Source organism: Taeniopygia guttata, chromosome 1, assembly GCF_048771995.1.
Source record: "Taeniopygia guttata chromosome 1, bTaeGut7.mat, whole genome shotgun sequence".
NCBI classification, from domain to species: Eukaryota; Metazoa; Chordata; class Aves; order Passeriformes; family Estrildidae; genus Taeniopygia; species Taeniopygia guttata.
The window spans coordinates 76,841,189-76,860,450 of NC_133024.1; the positions used below are offsets into that span (position 1 = coordinate 76,841,189).

The 19,262-nt window shown below is 42.9% G+C and overlaps 1 protein-coding gene and 1 non-coding gene across 2 annotated transcripts in view; both read left to right on the forward strand.

Annotated features, from left to right (window-relative positions):
• Positions 1–619: 619 nt before the first annotated feature.
• On the forward strand, positions 620–713 carry MIR2984 (microRNA mir-2984). Its single transcript, NR_048992.1, has one exon. It is a non-coding gene; the product is annotated as a microRNA mir-2984 (primary transcript).
• A 6,610-nt stretch (positions 714–7,323) lies between these two features.
• TM9SF2 (transmembrane 9 superfamily member 2) overlaps positions 7,324–19,262 on the forward strand; it is a 29,763-nt gene continuing 17,824 nt past the window's right edge. The window contains exons 1-4 of the mRNA XM_002198867.7: positions 7,324–7,627; positions 12,295–12,362; positions 13,393–13,486; positions 14,196–14,323. Coding sequence (XP_002198903.5) covers positions 7,496–7,627; positions 12,295–12,362; positions 13,393–13,486; positions 14,196–14,323 — 422 coding nt within the window. The 5' untranslated portion in view covers positions 7,324–7,495. The remainder of the gene's footprint in view (positions 7,628–12,294; positions 12,363–13,392; positions 13,487–14,195; positions 14,324–19,262) is intronic.

Below are 19,262 nucleotides of genomic sequence, written 5' to 3' on the forward strand. Positions count from 1 at the left end.
ACTTTTTTCCCCAGTAACAGGCAGTCAGATGTTCAGATGCAGATACTGATTTTGCAGTTCTCATCTTGGCTGCTGAATTTCTCTCTGAAGCCAATGAAAGTGGCATCAGGAAACCAGCAAAACTGCAAGTCACACACATTGTCTTAAGAAAGGGCAACAAAACAACCTCAACAAAATCCACAAAACACAAGGCATATAAATCTGAAGTGCAGAATTCACAAAAACAAGAAAAAAGAAATTTTCCTTGGATTTCTCCCAGAAACAGCCGCAAAAATTCTGTTGGGCTGATGATCCAGAAAATTATCTTTTAGTTCTACCCACAGCATCTTACGTAGTATTTTAAACATAATATTATTCACAATAATTTTTCACTTCTAATTGCAATGTCCTTTCACTTCTTTTACTTCCAAGTGCCAAGCTCATGATAGCTAAGCAAAACTCTTTTCAGTGTCAAATTCTCCCAAATTTAAAGGGCTAGTTCCACTGCATTGCCATTTAACACACATCATGCTTTTTGTGGTTCTCTGTCTTGCTTTTCTCCACTTATTACTTTTTCCCTTTCTCCACTTTCTATTTCAGGCTGTCAAGGAGAAAGCAGAGTCTGACTCCCACAATGAAATGCTTCACCTGCGGAGCCTGCTGAGAGTGAAATTGATAAAGGACAGCACCAGCCCAGGCAATTTCACTCACAGCGGGCACTTGCAGGTGAAGCACTACCATAAAATGGAGCAAGGTTACTCGCCTGCTGCCTCCCAGCACAAGTCACCAGTCAATAGCTGCTTGTTTCATGACCTTTTCAGTTGTCTCCTGCCATGCACCACTTGCTCTGACCCCAGTGTGAGAGGCAGGAATCAGCCATGTAACCCGGTGTTTGCAGGCAGGGGCTGAGCCCAGGTAAGTGCTTCAAATGTGGAAGATTTGGCTGGAGGCTGACCTGGCCACGGGACTGCTGAGGCCACCTTCCCACCAGGAGGATCCTCCGGAGGATGTTTGCAGTCCCACCTGCATCTTCATGTAGTACAACAGTCCCACAGAGCTGTCACCACTGCAACTGCCTGACAGGACAAAAGAAACCTATATATGTTTCTGTAACATCTCTATAGGGTACCAGCCTGATGCCTGATGTCCTTTAAGACAACATCATTTTAGCTGCTGGTGCTCATGGATCTATTTCAACACAGGTTTGATCCCAGGGGGCATCACTCTCACTGTCTCTCCAGAATTGCTTTGCCCCAGCCCCACTTTCTTCACTATTTGAAAATCTTGTGTATTAAAGAACAATTTTAGTCAGCTTGGGATTTTTAAAATTGTGATAGGAACATTCCTCAGAGCCTGATAAATACCAGGGCCGATTTTTTTCTCCCAAGACAGGTTAGTGTAAGGAGTAGTCATAAGAAAATTGTGGTGATGCAACATAGGGAAACTGGGCTCTGCCATCTACCCCTTTTTCAATATTAGGAGTAGGGAATGAAACTCAGACTCTCCAGATTTGGAAAAAACAAAAAAATAAACAAACTTTTTGTATGTAATTCATCATGTATTTACCAAGGTAACTACACTACATACCCAAGACCAAAGTATTTTGAAATCTAAAAAAGCTTAAGTCTTTCAGGAGAACAGTAATTGTTTCACTTGAATCACATGAATAAAGCAAGCTTAAAAGTTACAACAGATCACCTTTCTCATACTTCAGGGCATAAAATTCCAGGAACAGAAGGGATTATTGAGAAACAACCTTTCTAAGCAGTGCTTCTTATGGAGTGCTATACAGTCCTTGTTAGAGACTTGAATACCAGGCAGTGCCAGACATGTGGCAAAGCAATTCCTGCAGCACTGGTGGGGGAAAATCATTGCTACAAATATTCTTTCTATAAATACCCATCATTTACAAAATTCAAGGACTGAAATTAAGACCTAAGGAGCACAGCGCAAACTCAATATACTTGAATACCCAGATCCTAATTTGGAACATAATTCTCAATTGAAATTAGTGGAAAAATAGGAGTCTCGGAAGGATTTAACTGCCTCGATGCCTTCATGTCTAGATTTCCAGTAGATGCATCTCAAATCAGCTCTGCAGCCTTTACTGTGCTGTTCCAGAAGGCTTCTCACAATCTGAAGTGCAAAATTTACCACCAGGAATTGGCCTTTGGTAAAGATCTTTATCAGTAACTGTGGCTGATTACAAGTGTGATTATTGTCATGCCACAGGAGGATACAGGGCAAGGACAGAACACTTCAAAAATGTGACCACATTAACTGCTAATGAGCAGATGGTCACTGTGTGTTCCCATTTATGAGCTAGAAACAGATTATAACACTTTTTAAAAATTATTTTTTTTCTGAAAGACCTAGTTTAACTCTTGTCGAAGATCCTGAGCAGTCTCTTCTTGGAGGAAAAAAAATTCTACAGCAGATTCTTCTTTTCCCAGTTGATAGAAACCAGTGACTACTAAGAGTGATTTAAGCTTGAAAACTTAAATAAGCCTGTGCATTTAAGCTGACAGGAAAACTATTACTTGACCATGCTCACTGCTGAACAGGTAACCAGCTCAACTGATTTGGGGGTCACAGAGCTATCAAAAGAAAGCATTTCCCTTTGTTTTATCCACAAACATATTACAGAATAAGGGTTTGTTTCTTTGCTGTCTCTGTAATTCGTACTCATGTTAACAGCATTATATTTTTACCCACTAATTGCTGCAGCCTGAACCAGACCCGCTCCAAACACGGGAGATGTGAGCCAGGCAGGCAGCAATCTTCCCACACTTCCTTTTGTGCCGGTTTAAAACTCACCAGAGACCTCACAGAAACCTTACCAATAGCAGCAGCTGAAAAAAGTCATAAACGTGGCTGCTCCCAGGCCCAGAATGTGCAGGCTGCTCTGGCTGGTGCCACGTGTCCCCTCTCCCTCCCGTGGGAGTCTGGCTTGTGTTTGCCGCAAGGCATCACCACGTCCCTCTTGGCACACTCATTTCTCCAAAGGCTCTGCCCCATTGTTCAGGCAAAGCTGAGCTGAATTTAGCTTTAAATATACTGTAATTGTCTCAGCATTTTCTTTTTAGATGTAATTCATTAGCTGTTTTTACCTGACAGAGCTCTTCTTTGCCTATTTTATTCAGTCAGTCCTTTTTCTTTTTAACTTACAGAGTCAGGCATTGGATTGATTGCATATTTCTAGTGCCCTGCCCAACAGAGGGAAAAAGGACATAGGCCTCCACAGCATACCAAAAGCCTGAAAGTATTTATGTTAAATATTAATTTGAAGTTGGTCATAAAATCACAGGAAGTGCTGAATCTAATGCCTGAACAAAGATTAAAAAAAAAAAAAAAAAAAAAAAAAAAAAAGTGCCACAAAACCAGACTTGCAAGTCATAAAAAACCAAACAAAATCAGCAATGGCACAACCAGATGAGTTTCTACACACCTTGTGACTACTCAGAACACTGCCTTGTTTACTTAGGAAATGATGTGGCATCTGTATGAAAGGACACGTTTTTCCTGAGAGACTGTGGCTCTACTTTGACCTGAAGGAGAAGCACACCTTGTGTGCCACCAAGCCCTGATGACGTCTTCACCATTACTGCTCATTTTATAGAAAAATGGCCAACCTACTTTACAGCAGGGGATTTCCCCCCAGATATGAACGACATACAACATTTGTCATTGCTAGTGCTGGTTGCCTCAGGAGATAAAAAGAATGCACTTATTTACAGAACTCTCAATTTTAGTTTCTTCAGATTCCAGGCTGCAAACAGATAGTTTATATTAAAGTTAAAGGAAAAAAAAAAAAAAAAGTTGAAATGACAATTAGCAGCAAAATGGACATTAGTTGTATCCACTTAGCAACCTAAAGTTATGCAACAGAGCATTATTTTGTTCTTCTGCTACTAAAATTGGAACAGAACTGTAATTTGTAATGGGAAAAACAACTGTGTGCTTGCACCTGCCACAGCAAGGATTGTTTGTTCCACAGCGAGTGGAACAGCCCCACAGCTTGGCTGCTAAGGTACTCAGGAAAAGGGGGGAATATGCTAGGAGAAGGCATTAGACACTGAGCTATAGGATAAGAATTACTTTTGAGACTTTGTTTCTGAAATGAAGAGCTAAACTGTGGGAATTGTGAACCCTCAGATGAAGAAGGCACCCCTTGGAGCCCAGACATGAGCAGCAAAATGTGAGAACCACTACAAGAACAGCAAAAGTTATTCACAACACTTTATGATAAAAAGAAGGTGTAACACTTTTCCAGGAGTGATACTTACTTCCTTAGAAGTTTCCAACTGTTCTATGTTCTTATCTCTGTATTTTCTTATGACAATAATTTATCAGGAAAAAGCACAGAATGTCCTTTTAGATTGGTTTCTGTTGATTCATTAGTGTCTGAAACAGTATATTTTCCCTGCATTTTATTTCACAGTCTTGCATAACCTTGAAATTTCTGATGATAAAACCTGTGATTCTTGTTCTTCCAGTACTAAAACCACACCCCCTGAACTGTAACCTATGGCTATAAGACTCGTAGCAGGAAAATTCAAGAAGAGAAATTATCAAGCAAGTTCCCACTGAAATCTCATTAAATAGAGAGGATGGGTTTTGCCCAGCTTCAAACTGGATCTCAAGGACCATGGCCATTCCTGGGATTGTAACCCATGGTTATAATTGCTCCCAAATAACACAGCCTACAGTTTTTCCACATCACCTTTGCAGAGCAGTGAGGAGGGAGCATCATAGCATATGGCACCACATCCACAGAAATGCTGTTTGGACCAACTGGAAGAGCACTCCTTAAAATAGCTCTGAGTCAGCAGGTTTAGCAGTCACGGAGGCAGAGCAAGGGGAGAGATTTAAGCAGACACAAAGCACTGATGCACGCACCACAACTCCTACTCATGGCGCAGCTTTAGGAGCGTTCTCAAGGAAGAGGAGGGTTACATGGGCAAAGGCTTTTAAATATTCTCTCATGCGAAAGAATGGAATTAGGCCCACAAAAGTAATTTACTTGGAATATTAACCTGGGAAATGGGAGATACATTTGAACTCCCTCATGGCAGAAAAGAAACTGAACTTGGGTCATTTACAACCTGATTATCCTAACCATGAGTAATTTTAAATAAAAAGAGGGAACTGGGATTTCTTCTCCAGCTGTGCTTGTCATAAGGCTTGATCTTATAATTGTGCTCTTGGGATATCTACAGGATGAGACAAGTAGGAATTGAAATGAGAAAGGTAGATGAACAACTTATATTTTAAATATATGGGGAGTTAAAAAAAATATCTAACATATATACTATAAATTAACATGCATTTAATCTCAGACTCGAGGAATGGTTTGTGTAATGTTGAAAATTCATACAAATTTATTAAAATAACCTTGCCTAAGGACTATGTTATGTGATCTAGGTGCTTAGATGCTCAACCCTGTATCTGGTCAGATGCTGTGTGAATTGACCCACCTGAAGCTTCACCCTGCCCTAGACAGTTTGGCTACTGTAGGACTGTGTGATCAACAGGTGTGTCCCCCGAGCCCTGTAATAAATAGCAGAAATTAAATAAAAGATGTTGTGAGAACCAAAGCAATTAGTGGAAATGCTGCAGCATTTACAAAAACAGTTTTTCATGAGAGGGTGCTCTTTGGAGTTTTTGAAGCTGCACAAACCCAAATTGATGGAATGCTTTAGGAAGTAGGAAAAGGTAAAATGATAATCTGAGCAATGTCCTCTCCTACATTATGTAGGACTTTTTATGTCTGCTCCTCTTACAGGGTGTGGATTTTTTTTGTGGGGATTTTTTTCAGCAGATTTTTGTCAGTGCTATATGACAGCAGCCATCAACGTGGACAGAACGAGGACACAGATTGTTCTGAATGCTCAGCTGCAATGGACAGCCACCAGAGCCAACATCTGTCTGTCTTCTGCCTGCCTCCTCCCCAGCTCCACTCAGCCAGCAGTATGTCTCACCCCGAGAATTCGGTTTGAAAACCGTGAAGACTTGTCCACCCATGAGAATCAAAAAACCGAAAAACCATGGGAATTAAAAGACCAAAACCAGACAGGGATGTTGTTTGCTCTGGGTCTGGTATGGGCAGTATTATGCCATGACCAAAGGAGACCCGGGTCTGGAGGCCATCCTGCCTCCTTGGCCACTCAGCTTTCAGGGGTGATTGCTCCCTGCCTGGCTGTGTTGCTCATTAATTCCCCACAAGAGCCCGTGGGAGGAGAAGTGAGGAATAAAGACTGGGTTTTCTATTTTAAAGAGATATTTTGCATGCAATTTTTCATATTTTTCTGAAAAAAGAGCCTCACCCCCCCCCCCTTTCCAATAACAACCATATTCTGCTGCATCTAGAAGAAGCTCCTGTTTTGTTTCAGTGCTTTGACATTAACTTGATATTCTAATAACCCCTTCCTCAATTAGGAACTCTTGAACTGAAAATTATTGGGAATTCAAGGGTGCTGGTAAGAGGGGCTGGGCATGGCAGTTCCCTTTTCCCAGTGAAACCCTTGAGAATTAAAAAACAGGAAAAAAAAAACCCAAACAAAACTTATTAAAAAAAAATCGTAATTTATTTTTAAAAAAGCAAGGACTGCAGGAGAGGCATGAAGCCAGTGCAGCCTGACTGGGATCAGTGGACCCAGGCTTTGCTGGGATTGACTGCCCAGGTGCGGGGTCCCAAATGGCAGCTGAGCACCATTCCTGTCTGTCACCTGTGGGCATTCACAGAATCACTGAATGGGACAGGTTACAAGGGACCACAGCGGGACAATCTGGTCCAACCTCCCTGCTCAGGCAGGGTCATCCCAAGCACATGGCACAGGATTGTGTCCAGGTGGTTCTTGGGTATCTCCAGTGACGGATACTCCACAGCCTCTCTGGGCAGTTGTACTCGCACAGTAAAGAAGTTCATCCTCATGTTCGGGTGGAACTCCCCGTGTGTCGGTCTCGGCCCGATTCCTCTCGTCCCACTGCTCGGCACCACCGAGCCGAGCCTGGCTCCGGCCTTTTGCACCCTCCCTTCAGCACTGATAAACACTGGCGAGGTCCCGTCTCAGCCGTCTCTTCCCGAGGCCGAGCAGGCCCAGCTCTCTCAGCCCGTCCCGGTAAGAGCGATGTTCCAGCTCCCGGATCATTTCTGTCTCACCCCGCGCTGGACCCGCTCCCGTCCCTCACAGGGAGGAGCCCAGGCCGGGACACAGCACCCGGGCTGCAGAGAAGGGCAGGATCACGCCCCGCCGCTCCCCTCACGCACTCCCGGCGCTGCCGCGGCAACGGGGGCGGGAGACACCCCGGAAGCGGACGCGCGCGCCGGCCCCGCCCCCCTCGCGGCGCTCGGTCCGGCGGCCCCGCGCGCGGCGGGTGACGACGTGTCGCGCGCGCGCGCGAGGGGGGAGCCGGAAGCGGCGCGGCCGCGTCAGGGCGGGCGCGGGGGGCGAGAGACGGAGCCGCGACCCCGCTGCCGCCCAGCCAGCCCGGCCCCGCCGGCCACAGCCCCGACATGGCTCTGCAGCGGCTTCTCCTCGTCGCTGCCGCGCTGGCGGCGGCCACCGCGCCCGCCGCCGCCTTCTACCTGCCGGGCCTGGCGCCCGTCAACTTCTGTGAGGCCGGCAAGGAGAAGCCGGAGTGCAAGGTGAGCCCGGGGGGCGCTGAGGGGACGCCCCTGAGGCCGCCCGGGTGCGGCGCGGCCTGGGAGGTGTCCCCCTGCCGCGGGGGCTGCGCAGCGGAGTTTGTCCGGAGCGTTTGGAGCCGCCGCACCGAGGTTCCCCGGCGGCGCGGGGCTGTGCCTGCGGGACTCCGAGCGTGGCTCGGTCCCGCTGTGCTCAGGCTGCTCACGGAATTGTCAGGGTTGGAAGGGACCTCTGGAGATACCTGGTCCAACTCCCTCCAAGGCAGGGTCGCCGGGAGTAGGTGACACAGGAACGCGTATGAATGTCTCCAGAGGAGGAGACTTCGTGACGCTCTGGGCAGTTCCAGTGCTCTGCCGCCCTCAGCGTAAAGTTCCTCCTCGTGTTGAGACGAAACTTTTTGTGATTTAGTTTATGGTCATTGCTCCTTGAAAAGGAAGTTGATGAGGCAGAGCACCCAGGGGAATGGCAGAGGTGCTTGCCTGGTTCAGCTCCGGCCTGGCTAGGAAGTGACCACGAGCCCTCCGAGGGAAGGAGGGAGCTGTTGGCTCATCCTGTGAGACATGGCCACGTCGGGAAAGTAGGAAGCTCCGGCCGGTTATCTCTTGGGTCCTTTCAACCTCCTGCAGGAAAGCTGCAGCAAGTAAGGATGGCAGTGACAGGTCATGCCGGGAGGTGTGTGTGTGTGTGATTCTTGGCAGGAGTGAGCAGATGGTGGCTGGAGCAGATACCAAAGTAAGCATACAATAACTCTCCTTGCTGTGTCTTCCTGGCTGCAGTAACCTGTAGTGTAGGGGCTTCTAGGCCTCGGAATGTCAAGTGAAGCTTAAACTTACCTTCATGCTTGCAGAAGTGATGAGCAAAGTTCACATAATCAAATAACTCATTTGTAAGGACATTGGTGGGGAGCATTAATGTAAAATCTCCTCTGATGAAAAATCATCTTTCCTCCTTTGGGCACCTTTTGAAGTTGTTTCCTGCTGCTGTGATGGAAATTACAACAGACTGTGCTCTTAATACTTGAATGAGAAAGTTCAAGACCAATCAGTTTTATGATCATTGGTCTTACTGCTGTAGAAAGCGGCTGTCTTGCAGTTTCTGAGCTCTCAGCTTCTGCCTTGCATGAAGCACTGGTTCATAATTCTTCAGAATAAGAGCCTGCCTAAAGTGTATGCTTTGGGTAAATACCATGTGCTAACTTTATCCTTCTGCTGTCCTGAATCAGCAGAGATGGGAATAAGCCAAGCACACAATGAAAGCCTTTCAGTAGTAATTGTAAAATATCTTGTGGACATACTTTTATAGGACCATAGAAATGGTGTTTGGAAGTGACCTCAGGTCGCATACTGCAGCCTCATGAGTATGGAGCATGAGAGGACAGAAAGCACTGCTGTTGTCAACACTAGATCAACTCAGTTCTACCTTTGTTTAAGCAAGCTTTGGAACTGTCCAGGCATGGAGTATCCATCTCCTCCCTGGGTGACCTGTTATAGTGCTGCACCACCCTCTTAAGGAATGGGTTTTTTTCAAATATGGGCTAAAGCTTTCAAGCTGCAGTTTGTGTTTTTTTCACAACGTCCCTGAAAAATATTGCTATGTTTGGATTATTTCCAGTTTAAGTTTATAGAAGGCAGATTTCTTTTTTTAACTCAGGTGGACCACATAGCCTACTATGTTTTGTAACCAACCTGAGACACTTAAGGGGTGATCTTTCTCAGATGTCTGCATTTTTATTCCTCATAAAACAAGTACAAAATGTTTGTCTTCTCCTGAGATTTTATCATTTAATAAATGTGACATGAGGTACTTGGGTAATGTAAATAAACCACCAGCAGGCAGCTGACACCTCAACAGCTGTAGCAGTGCAAAAATTCTTTCTGCAGTTAGCCACCTCTTAGCAATTTCCATATTAGACACAGGCATATGGAGAAATCTAAAGCACTCTTCACATCTAATTCTCTCCATGTAGTCTGCAGCTGAATGTACTCTGGTCCCTGGTAAGGAGAAACAATATATGATTGGATTATTGCTGTATCATATTTATGTAAATGGATAAATTTAAGCTCCCTTGGACAGGCTTAATTTCTCACAAATTTCTTGCAGTTATCACTGTTAATTGCAATGTCAGTAATGTGCATTTTCCTCTGCTTGAGTATTTCGATCCACATGTCAGATCTCAAAAACCTACTATTTGTTATGATCCCTGTGATCTGCTGTCCTGTGTTGGTGAGATGTTAACAGGGCATGTAGCTAAGAGCAATGAGACCTGTGGCTTTCCCCCTTTCTCCAAGTTTCCTGCTAATCTGCTTGGGAAGACTCAGTTTGGCTGCTTCATCTGGTTTTGGTTAGAATATCATCAGAAATGGAATGGGATCTATGCAGACTTAAGTAGTAATTCTTGCCTAAGGATTAAGAATCCTTACTCAGTTTTAAAAAATACTGATTTCTCCAAAAAGGGTTTGGTGTTATATGGGAAATGGTTTATCAAATACGCTGATCTGCAGTAATGCATATACTTCTTAGGAAAAATTGCAGCATTCATATAAATCTCCTCCAATGAAAAGTAGCTAATTTAAGGCCATGATTCTGTGGCCAGCTGAGGCAGTCTAATTCCCTGCTGCTGAGAGTGAGAAATTTCATTCTGTCTTCCCCTGGGCAATGTGTTCCTGTCCTCTGCATTGACCCAGCTGTGTTACTTGTTGGTTTTTTGAGCTCAGCATGGCAGGAAACTATCCAACTTTTTGCCAGTCTAGTTTCCTGCTGTGTTAGGGAGTTGAAGTAACTTACAGAAGTATGGCAAGCGTGCACTACTCAGAGGTGAGCAGCAGGTCTGCATGGCTTGGGGCAGGGGAAAGATGAGGCTCAAGGTGTGTCTTCACTTAGTGGGTCGTGCTAACAGCTCACAGACCTTCCTGCGTCTCCCAGGACTGCCTCCTGACTTGCACATGAACAGCTAAGGTGTATCAGTAAAACACAGTACCCAGCTGAAGTATCTGAGCTGCAGATACATGTGAACATTTCCATCTTTTCTTTTCCTCCAGAATTTAATGTTTTGGCTAAACTTGAGTGAATTTTCATAGGGAGGAAATGCTCTTCTGTTGGTAAGAAAATAGATGGCTTGCCGTTGAAAGGGAGAGAGTTTGTTCTTGAGGGCATTCACCTTTGTTTTGCTATTCAGCTCTTGTCTGATTACACAGTAAGACAGCTCCGTTTGTGTTGTTGTTTAACCCTAGCTGGCAACTAAGAACGACACAGCTATTTGTTCCCTGCTGACCCCAGTGAGATGGTGAGGAGAACGGGGGGGGGAAAAGTAACTTGTGGGTTGAAATAAGAACAGTTTAATTGAAATAAAGTAAATGTACTTATACTACTAATGATAGTAACAATAATAATAATTTTAATGAGAGGGGACGGGGAGGGGGGGGATGAAACCCAGGCAAAACAAGTTGCACAATACAATTGGTCACCACCCACTGATGGATGCCCAGCCCATCTCAGAGCAGTGATCGTCCCCATCCAGCCAACTCTCCCCATTTATATACTGAGTGTGGCATTCCATGGTATGGAGTGGTTCTTTGGCCAGTTCAGGTTAGGGTCAGCTTCTCCTGGCCATGCTCCCTCCCAGCTTCTTGTGCACCTCCATGCTGGCAAAGCATGGGAAACTGAAAAGTCCTCAACTCAGGGTAAGCACTACCTAGCCACAACTTAAAGCTTCAGTGTGTTATTTGCTCATTAAATACAAAACACAGTTCTGTAAGAAAATTCTATCCCAGCCAAAGTGAGGACAGCTGCTGTGATACTGAGAACTGCCCTTCAAAAATTTTTAGATAAGTCTTTTGCTATTTAAGCCTATTGGATTGGTTTATTGTGCAAGCAGATAACTGCCAAAAGCAGTGTAAGGCAAACACTTGAATTTTATTGGAACTGCATGACTAGAATAAGGGAAGGGATTTTGCAACTAAGAGGGAAGAGTGAGAGACCCTTCCCTTTCCATAGAAGCGGACTAGCCCATCTGTAATTAATGTATATAGATCAAACTAGTCTGAAACTACAGTAGACTGAATTTCAGGTTCTTACTCGAGTTGATAGTTAGTGAAAAACTTCTATAGGAAGGTAAATGTGGGAATCCTTGCCTTCTCTTTGAAAAGAGATTCTGCTCAAACTTAAAATGTTGTATCAGTCTGAATACATTGCTGAAATTATCATAGTTCAGTTTTTAGTTACTACACAGATGAAATTGTGGAGCATCCTTGATTACAGGGAGTAGTACTGGTCTCATCTGAACTTTTTAGGTTCTTTGAAGACTTATTACACAGACTTACTAAAGTTGTGGTGGTGACTAATATGACTCTAACTTGGTACATTAAACTCAAACACTGGCAATTGTTCTAAGGATATTATTTTTGTGCATGATTTCCTGCTATCTTGTAGTTGGGATGCTTATGTTAGCCTTCAAGTGTTTTTGTCATTTGGTCACTGCTTTTGTGATGGTTAGACAATGCTTTACTTATGCTCCCAGCAGATATAGTTCATTATGCATGAAGATGTACAACTACACAAATCTTACATTTTCATCTTTCCTTAACCTTATTCAAACAAATCTATTTTTATGTATCCATGGGAATTGAAGGAGTGCTTTAAATATAACTGCTGGTTATCTCTGCTCTTTCAGTCTGGAATCGAGCTGTTTGTGAACAGGCTTGACTCGGTAGAGTCTGTCCTCCCCTATGAATACACTGCGTAAGTATATTCTACCGTTTGTGCCATTTTAATTGTCAGTTTTTCCAAAAATATGGATTTAATTTACCATAAAGTATTATCTACTCCTTGTTACAGCAGTGTGCTACTGAGGCATGGCTATTTATTTTGCTAACATAAGTTTACAAATAAGGAATTTTAAATGAGCAGATGGATGCCTTCCTTTGTCTCAGTTGTCTTTGCTCATACTTCAGTGCATGGATTTATAGGTCCTCATGCAGGTCGAATCCCTGTTGTAGGGTAACTTAAAGTTAAAATATGTGTGTATAAATATATGATACTTTACTGCATCAGTTGTCACTGTTGATCAAAGTATTACCTCTCTTTAGTAGCCGATGCCAGATGAGTTAAAGTGGTAATGAGGTGTGAACATCACATCAATTATCTTAATGAGGTGTTAAATGTTTTCCTCGTATGCATCATAGGAGTGCACAAAATGTATCAGTGCCTGGTACAATTATGTAAAGTTTTTGCTATAAAGAGTATTTTGACTATTAATATTGAAGAGCTTAAGTACCAGTTATGTCTACACTTCAAAGAACACAAATGTTATATATTTTAAAATATACTGGAAAAATGTGGAGGATGTGCTATTAAATGTGTTGGTGAATAAAACTGTAATAACCTGTTTAATAATGTTTGTTGTAAGGGAGCTGTCTATTTTCCCTCAAATTCTGGAATCTGGCCTGCATGCTTTTTTCTCAGAGTCATTCAGGTCAAGATAAAATTTTTGTCTAAAATCCCTGTTCAAATAGGAAACTTTTAATTGCTCAAAGAAACGTACGCTACAATGTTCTGAAATAGCTGATGAAGACATTTGAATGTTGGTTCTGTTTCGGCTGGTTTATTCTCAAACCAGGATAGTGATTTTCACACTTCACAGGTTAAATGAAGAAACTTGTCTACAGGGAAAGCTGTGTAGTTCCTTCACTTGTGATGAACATGTTGATTTCGGAACATTATTTGCAGCTGAGAATATTTTAATCATTTTTGTATCTTTTCTCTAATTCAGGTTTGATTTTTGTCAAGCAGAAGGAAAGAAGCGTCCATCTGAAAACCTTGGCCAAGTCTTGTTTGGAGAGAGGATAGAACCGTCTCCTTACAGGGTTGGTTCTCTGACAGGGGGTGTTCAGTAATGTGTGCATTCAAATGTAACCCAAGGAGATCAGAATCTTGAAGATGATTTTCACAAGGGCTTTATCTGAGAAAGCTTCAGCATCTGAAATTCCACACGATAAAAATCTGTCAGTTTAACATAATTGTAACTGTGTGCTTTACATTATGGGGCTGTAGCCTGAAATGCTGTGCAGGTTATCTTCTCTCTTTGGGATCTGACAAAGCCTGATTATTGCTGCTCAGCACTCTTGTTTCTTAAAACCAGATCTGAAAATACTGCAACCATAAAGTGGAAGAATTATAAATGGTGTTAGCTTGCTGGTCTTTCCTGCTGACTGAAGCTCTCACATTCTTTTCTACAGAGGTAGTAGGAGAGAAAGTCACCAATTCAAGCTGCCTGTGACAGCATGGCTGCTGTGAGGTCAAATGACTTATCTGGTAAATCATGGCAGAAAATGTGTGTTAGTCAGTAACAAGGAGCTCTTGCTGTAGGGCTCCTTCAGTGAGCACAGGAGGGATTTATAGCACACACCAATATAAAAACCTCCTCTGGAGGGTTGCTGTACCTAGTGTCAGTAATTTGTTACGTGTTTTCATTATAATAGTATAGGCATTGAAATGTATAGGATAAATTGTTATGTACTGAAATAAGACATTTTGTCACAACATTTTTGTTCATGAGTCTTTCATTTTTCTTAGTTCACATTCAACAAGAAGGAGACATGTAAATCTGTTTGTACAAAAACATATGATACCACAAAGCCAGAAGACAAACAGAAATTAGACTTCTTGAAAAAAAGTATGCTACTGAATTATCAACATCACTGGTAAGTTGGTAAGTCTAAAATTCATAGATTGGTTAGTGTAGTATGTTGGTGATAATTTAGTTTATATTTTTGTGTTTGCAAGTTAATACAGATGGAACACTAGATATGTGCACTTAATTTCTTCCCCTTCTGTTTTTGCATTAAATGTTATATTGTTTGTTGTCCTTATTAAAAAAATTCCTTCCCGTGAAGGATAAACACTAAGAGCAATGGAAATGAATCTGTTTCTAAACACAAAGCTTTGTGCTTACTGTAAAATACTGCTCATTTTTTTTCACCTGTAAATGTAGAAGTTAGTCCTGCCTTAGCTTGAGAAGAGTCTTACAGGACCTTTATTCTGTTGCTATGTTTCTTTGTTTTCCTTGAGAGCCCTTGCTCTCACCTTCAAATGCTGTATCCAGGAGACAGGATCAACAGTCCTGAAAGACTTGTTTCTCTTCTGTGGATGTGGAAGGGAAAGGTGGCCAATGAAAACTAATTGATGAAATAATTTTGGGGAATGCATAAAGGCTTGGTCCTTTCCTGTTCTATGGGCCTCTCTGTAACCATCTGATTGACCTTGGAGCATGCTGGGGCTCTGTTTGAGCTCAGATATTGAATCCTCGTCCAATGGGCATTAAGAGAGGGACGAGGCTGAATGTGTATGCTGAATCTCAGAGAGATATTCAGTTTCCCAACACTGAATATCCACCCACATCCAAGAGCTGTGAAATGTTTATCAGCAGACTCAGTCTTGACACTGGAAATACCCAGCCATGTTATCAGTGTTTATTTAGTGCTTGACATGTTGGCTTGCTCTGCCAACAGCAGCTTTCAGGTGCAAGAATAGAAGGAAAAACTTGGGCAAGAGTTCTTCCTGAGGCATGTCTTTGCAAGGAATACATGAGCATCATTAACTGGTGTTACTCATAGGTATGCCCTAATTCCAAACATGAGCCTCCTGCTTTATGGGAACAAATGTGTTGGTCTTCATCTAATTAGATTTAAACTTTTTGGATATTTTAGTAAAAATGTAGGTTGAATGTTGAATGCTGCCACTGTCATTAACTGTTTTTCTGTAGTGTCACATTCCATTCCTTCCATTTTGAAACAGTTGGGAAGGCAACAAGTGCATTTTCTGCTGCTCTCAAGAACTGATAATCGGATATCCCTTTTTTGGGGGATAAACTGTGGTTTGCTGACATAAATATTTCTGGGACCCTCTTGAAAATGAGTGTAGTAGAATTTGGTAGGTTACGTCAGAAGGGTTCACAGGCATTAGTCATATGTTCAGGGTGAACAAGGAAGATGTAAAAAAAACTCTGAAATGTACAGCTACTTTTGCAGGGATTTGAAGTGTGTATGCCTAATGCTAAAATAAGTGGAGCTTGATTATATTCCTCTTAAATACTGCATATGTTTATAATATTTGCACCGCTTTGAATTTCAGTAATGCATGAGTCTGGCATAAAAGACTCAGCTATAAAAGGTTGTGTATGTTTTGTTGTGTAACTTAAAAATAGCTTCCCAAGATTACAAAGCTTGAAAAAAAGTTGATTTTTTCTAGGGAAGCCCATATCTTAAGCTGATAGAAGCCGAAACAGAACTGTGTAAAATTAATCCTACAAAAAATACTTCAGATTTTTTTTCTCCGTAGATTAAATTGTTTAGAAATATACTTAGTGTATTCAAGTATACATTTTTTTAAAGCAGTGTAGCTAACTTGATAGGACTCTTGAGGTTTAAATAAGATATAATTCTGTTTTTCAGTGTGAAAACTTCCCTTGAAATTTAGGTTATTTCTTAATTCTTTAATGGTATTTTTACTTTTTTTTTTTTTTTTTTTTTTTTTTTTTTTTTTTTTTTTTTTTTTGCTCTGCCCACTGCCCTAAAACTTAGGCACCAGTGAAAAATCCCTGGTTATGTCTGTTAGTCCTCCTTAGCCACAGCATCACAAAGTGGCAGTGGCTGGATTTTGTGATTAATGATGCGTGCTCCAGGAGTATAGCACAGAGGTATGTTGTACAGGGATCAACAAGGTAGCATAAGTGAGGATTCAGTAGATGGTTATTATCCAGCTTCAATTTATCATGAAATTCCTGGGGAACACAGATGGTGCAAAATACTTTTAAGGTTTCAAAAGCCACTTAATAAGATTAGGAATTGACATACTGAATTGGGCTCAACAGCTATACTGATATCTTGGCTGGCAATGTTCATCACCAGATGTTCTTGAGAGACATATAAGAACACTGTTGAATAGCATATTTGCTCCACATGTATAATCTCTTCAAGTCACTTTAAATTTGAAGATTAGCTGTGAAAAATGATTTGCTACTTAAAATATCAATTTGTTCTGGCATTGCTGCTGCTGCTTGAAGGCAGCTCAGTATATCTTTGCTGCATAGATGCAAAGGAAAGCCTTTATCCATACCAAACTTACTTCCAATATGTTAACATTGCCTTGTTTTGATTAGGAGATGAAAACACTAACAAAAGCAAGCAATCTCTCTAGCATACATTATGGAGATAAAATTTCAAATACACCAGCACAGAACTGTTAGCGTTAGAAAAGACCTCTAAGATCATTGAGTCCAACCGTGTAGTGGGTTGACTCTGCCTGGACACCAGGGCACCAGGCTGCTTTGTCACTCCCCTCTTCAAGTGGACGTGGGAGGGAAAATGTAGTGAAAGGGTCAAGATAAGGGTAGGGAGAGATCACTCATCAACTACTGTCGTGGGCAAAACTGACTCAAATTGGGGAATTTAGTTTAATTTATTACCAGTCAAATCAGAGAAGGGTAATGAGAAATAACCCAGATCTTAAAACTCCTTCTCCCCACCACTCCCTTCTTCCCAGGCTCAACTTCACTTCCAGTTTTCACCACCTCCTTCCCACAGGGGCACACGGAATGGGGATTGTGGTCAGCTCATCACACATTGTCTCTGCCACTCCTTCCTCTTCAGGGTCAGGACTCTCCACACTCTGCCCTTGCTCCAGTGTGGGGTTGCTCCCATGGAAGAGTTTTCAATGAACTTCCCCAATGCAAGTCTTTCCCATGGGCTGCAGCTCTTCAGGAACTGCTCCAGTGTGGGTTCCTTCCATGGGATGCAGTCCTTCAAGAAGAGGTTGCTCCAGTCGTGGGTCTCCCATGGGTTCACAAGTCCTGGCAAACCTGCTGCAGAGTGGTCTCATCTTTCCATGGGGCCACAGGTCCTGTCAGGAGCCTGTTCCAGCGTGGGCTTCCCATGGGATCACCGCCTCCTTCAGGGCTCATCCACCTGCTCTGATGTGGGGTCCTCTATGGGCTGCAAGTAGATATCTGCTGCCCTGTGGTCCTCCATGGGCTGCAAGGGGACAGCCTGACTCACCATGGGCTGCACCATGGGCTGCTGTGGAATCTCTGTTCCTGTGCCCGGAGCATTTCTTCCCCCTCCTTCTACACTGACCTTGGTGTCTGCAGAGTTGTACATATTCCCACTCCTCTCTCTGGCTGCAGATGCTGTTGTGAAGGGTTTTTTCTCCCTTTCCTAAATCTGTTTCCCAGAGGTGCTGCCTCTGGACACTTACGGGCTTGGCCTTGGCCAGCAGGGAGTCTGTGTTGGAGCCAGTTGGCACCAGCTCTCACAGACATGAGAGATTTTACAAAAACCTCTGGCAGTTCTTACGAAAACTTCTGTACCCCCCTGCCAACCAAAACCTTGCTATACAAACCAAACACAAATGTTAACCTAACATTGCCAATTTCACCAGTAAACCATGTCCTTAAGTGCCATACCTAGGCCATGAAGTGCTTCTGAGGTTGATGACTCCATCACTTCCCTGGACAGCATGTTCCAGTGCTTGACCAACCTTTCAGTGAAGAAATTTTTTCTAATATCCAACCTGAATCTGCTGTGGCACAACTTGGGGCCATTTCCTCTCTTCCTATAGCTAATTGCCTGGGAAAAGTGACTGATCTCCAGCTTGAACATCTGTCATTCATTTGAAGATAGCAATAAGGTCTCTCTTGAGCCTCCTTTTCTCCAGACTGAACAACCCCAGCTCCATCAGCCACTCATCATAAGGCCCTTCGCCAGTTCTGTTGCCCTTCTCTGGACAAGTTCCAGCACCTCATTGTCTTTCTAGTAGTGAGTGGCCCAGAGCTTGACATGATTTGAGGCGCAGCCTCTCCAGTGCTAAGTACAGGGGGACAGTCACTGTCCTGGTCCTGCTGGCCACACTATTGGTGGTGCAGGCCAGGATGCCATGGGCCTTCTTGACCACCTGGGCTCACTGCTGGCTCATGTTTGATGTCTCTGGACCAGCACCCCAGGTCCTTTTCTGCCGTGCAGTTTTTCAGCAACTCTTGCCCCAGCCTGTAGTGCTACATGGGGCTGTTGTGAGCCACGTGCAGAACCCAGCAGTTGGCCTTGTTGAATCTCATGCCATTGGCTTCATATAATATGGTCAAAGTGTAATGAATTTAAATCTGGAATAGCTCCTAAATTGCGACTTCATTGTATCCTGTAGGAGCATGGTGAAGTGAGTAGGAATTGGTTGGTGCTGTTGCTGCTTGCAGCTGCAATAGTCTTTGAAATCTTCTGAAAACCTGGCACCTCTTATTTTTGTAGGGCCTGTCTTCACCTTTTCTATTGTGTCAGTATAAACCAAGAATACTGCAGTTTATTTCTGCTGGGTAGCTACTGGTAGGGATTATGCAGCTCTCTCCATGCTGCATGGATAAAGGCACATACCACTCTTTTCTCCTCCGTCTGCTGATGTGCTGTGAAAAATGGTGCTAATTTAAAGGCTGTTCAAATATGCAGCAGATTAAATAGTGCTTTGTTTTTTCTTATCTGAAGTATAATTCCTGTTTAATTAAATGTTTAAAAGTATCTTTAAGACACTTAATTGTAAAGACATTCAGGAGCTTGGTAAATTGTACAAAATTGTATTTACTTTCAGTGGGATGTCCTA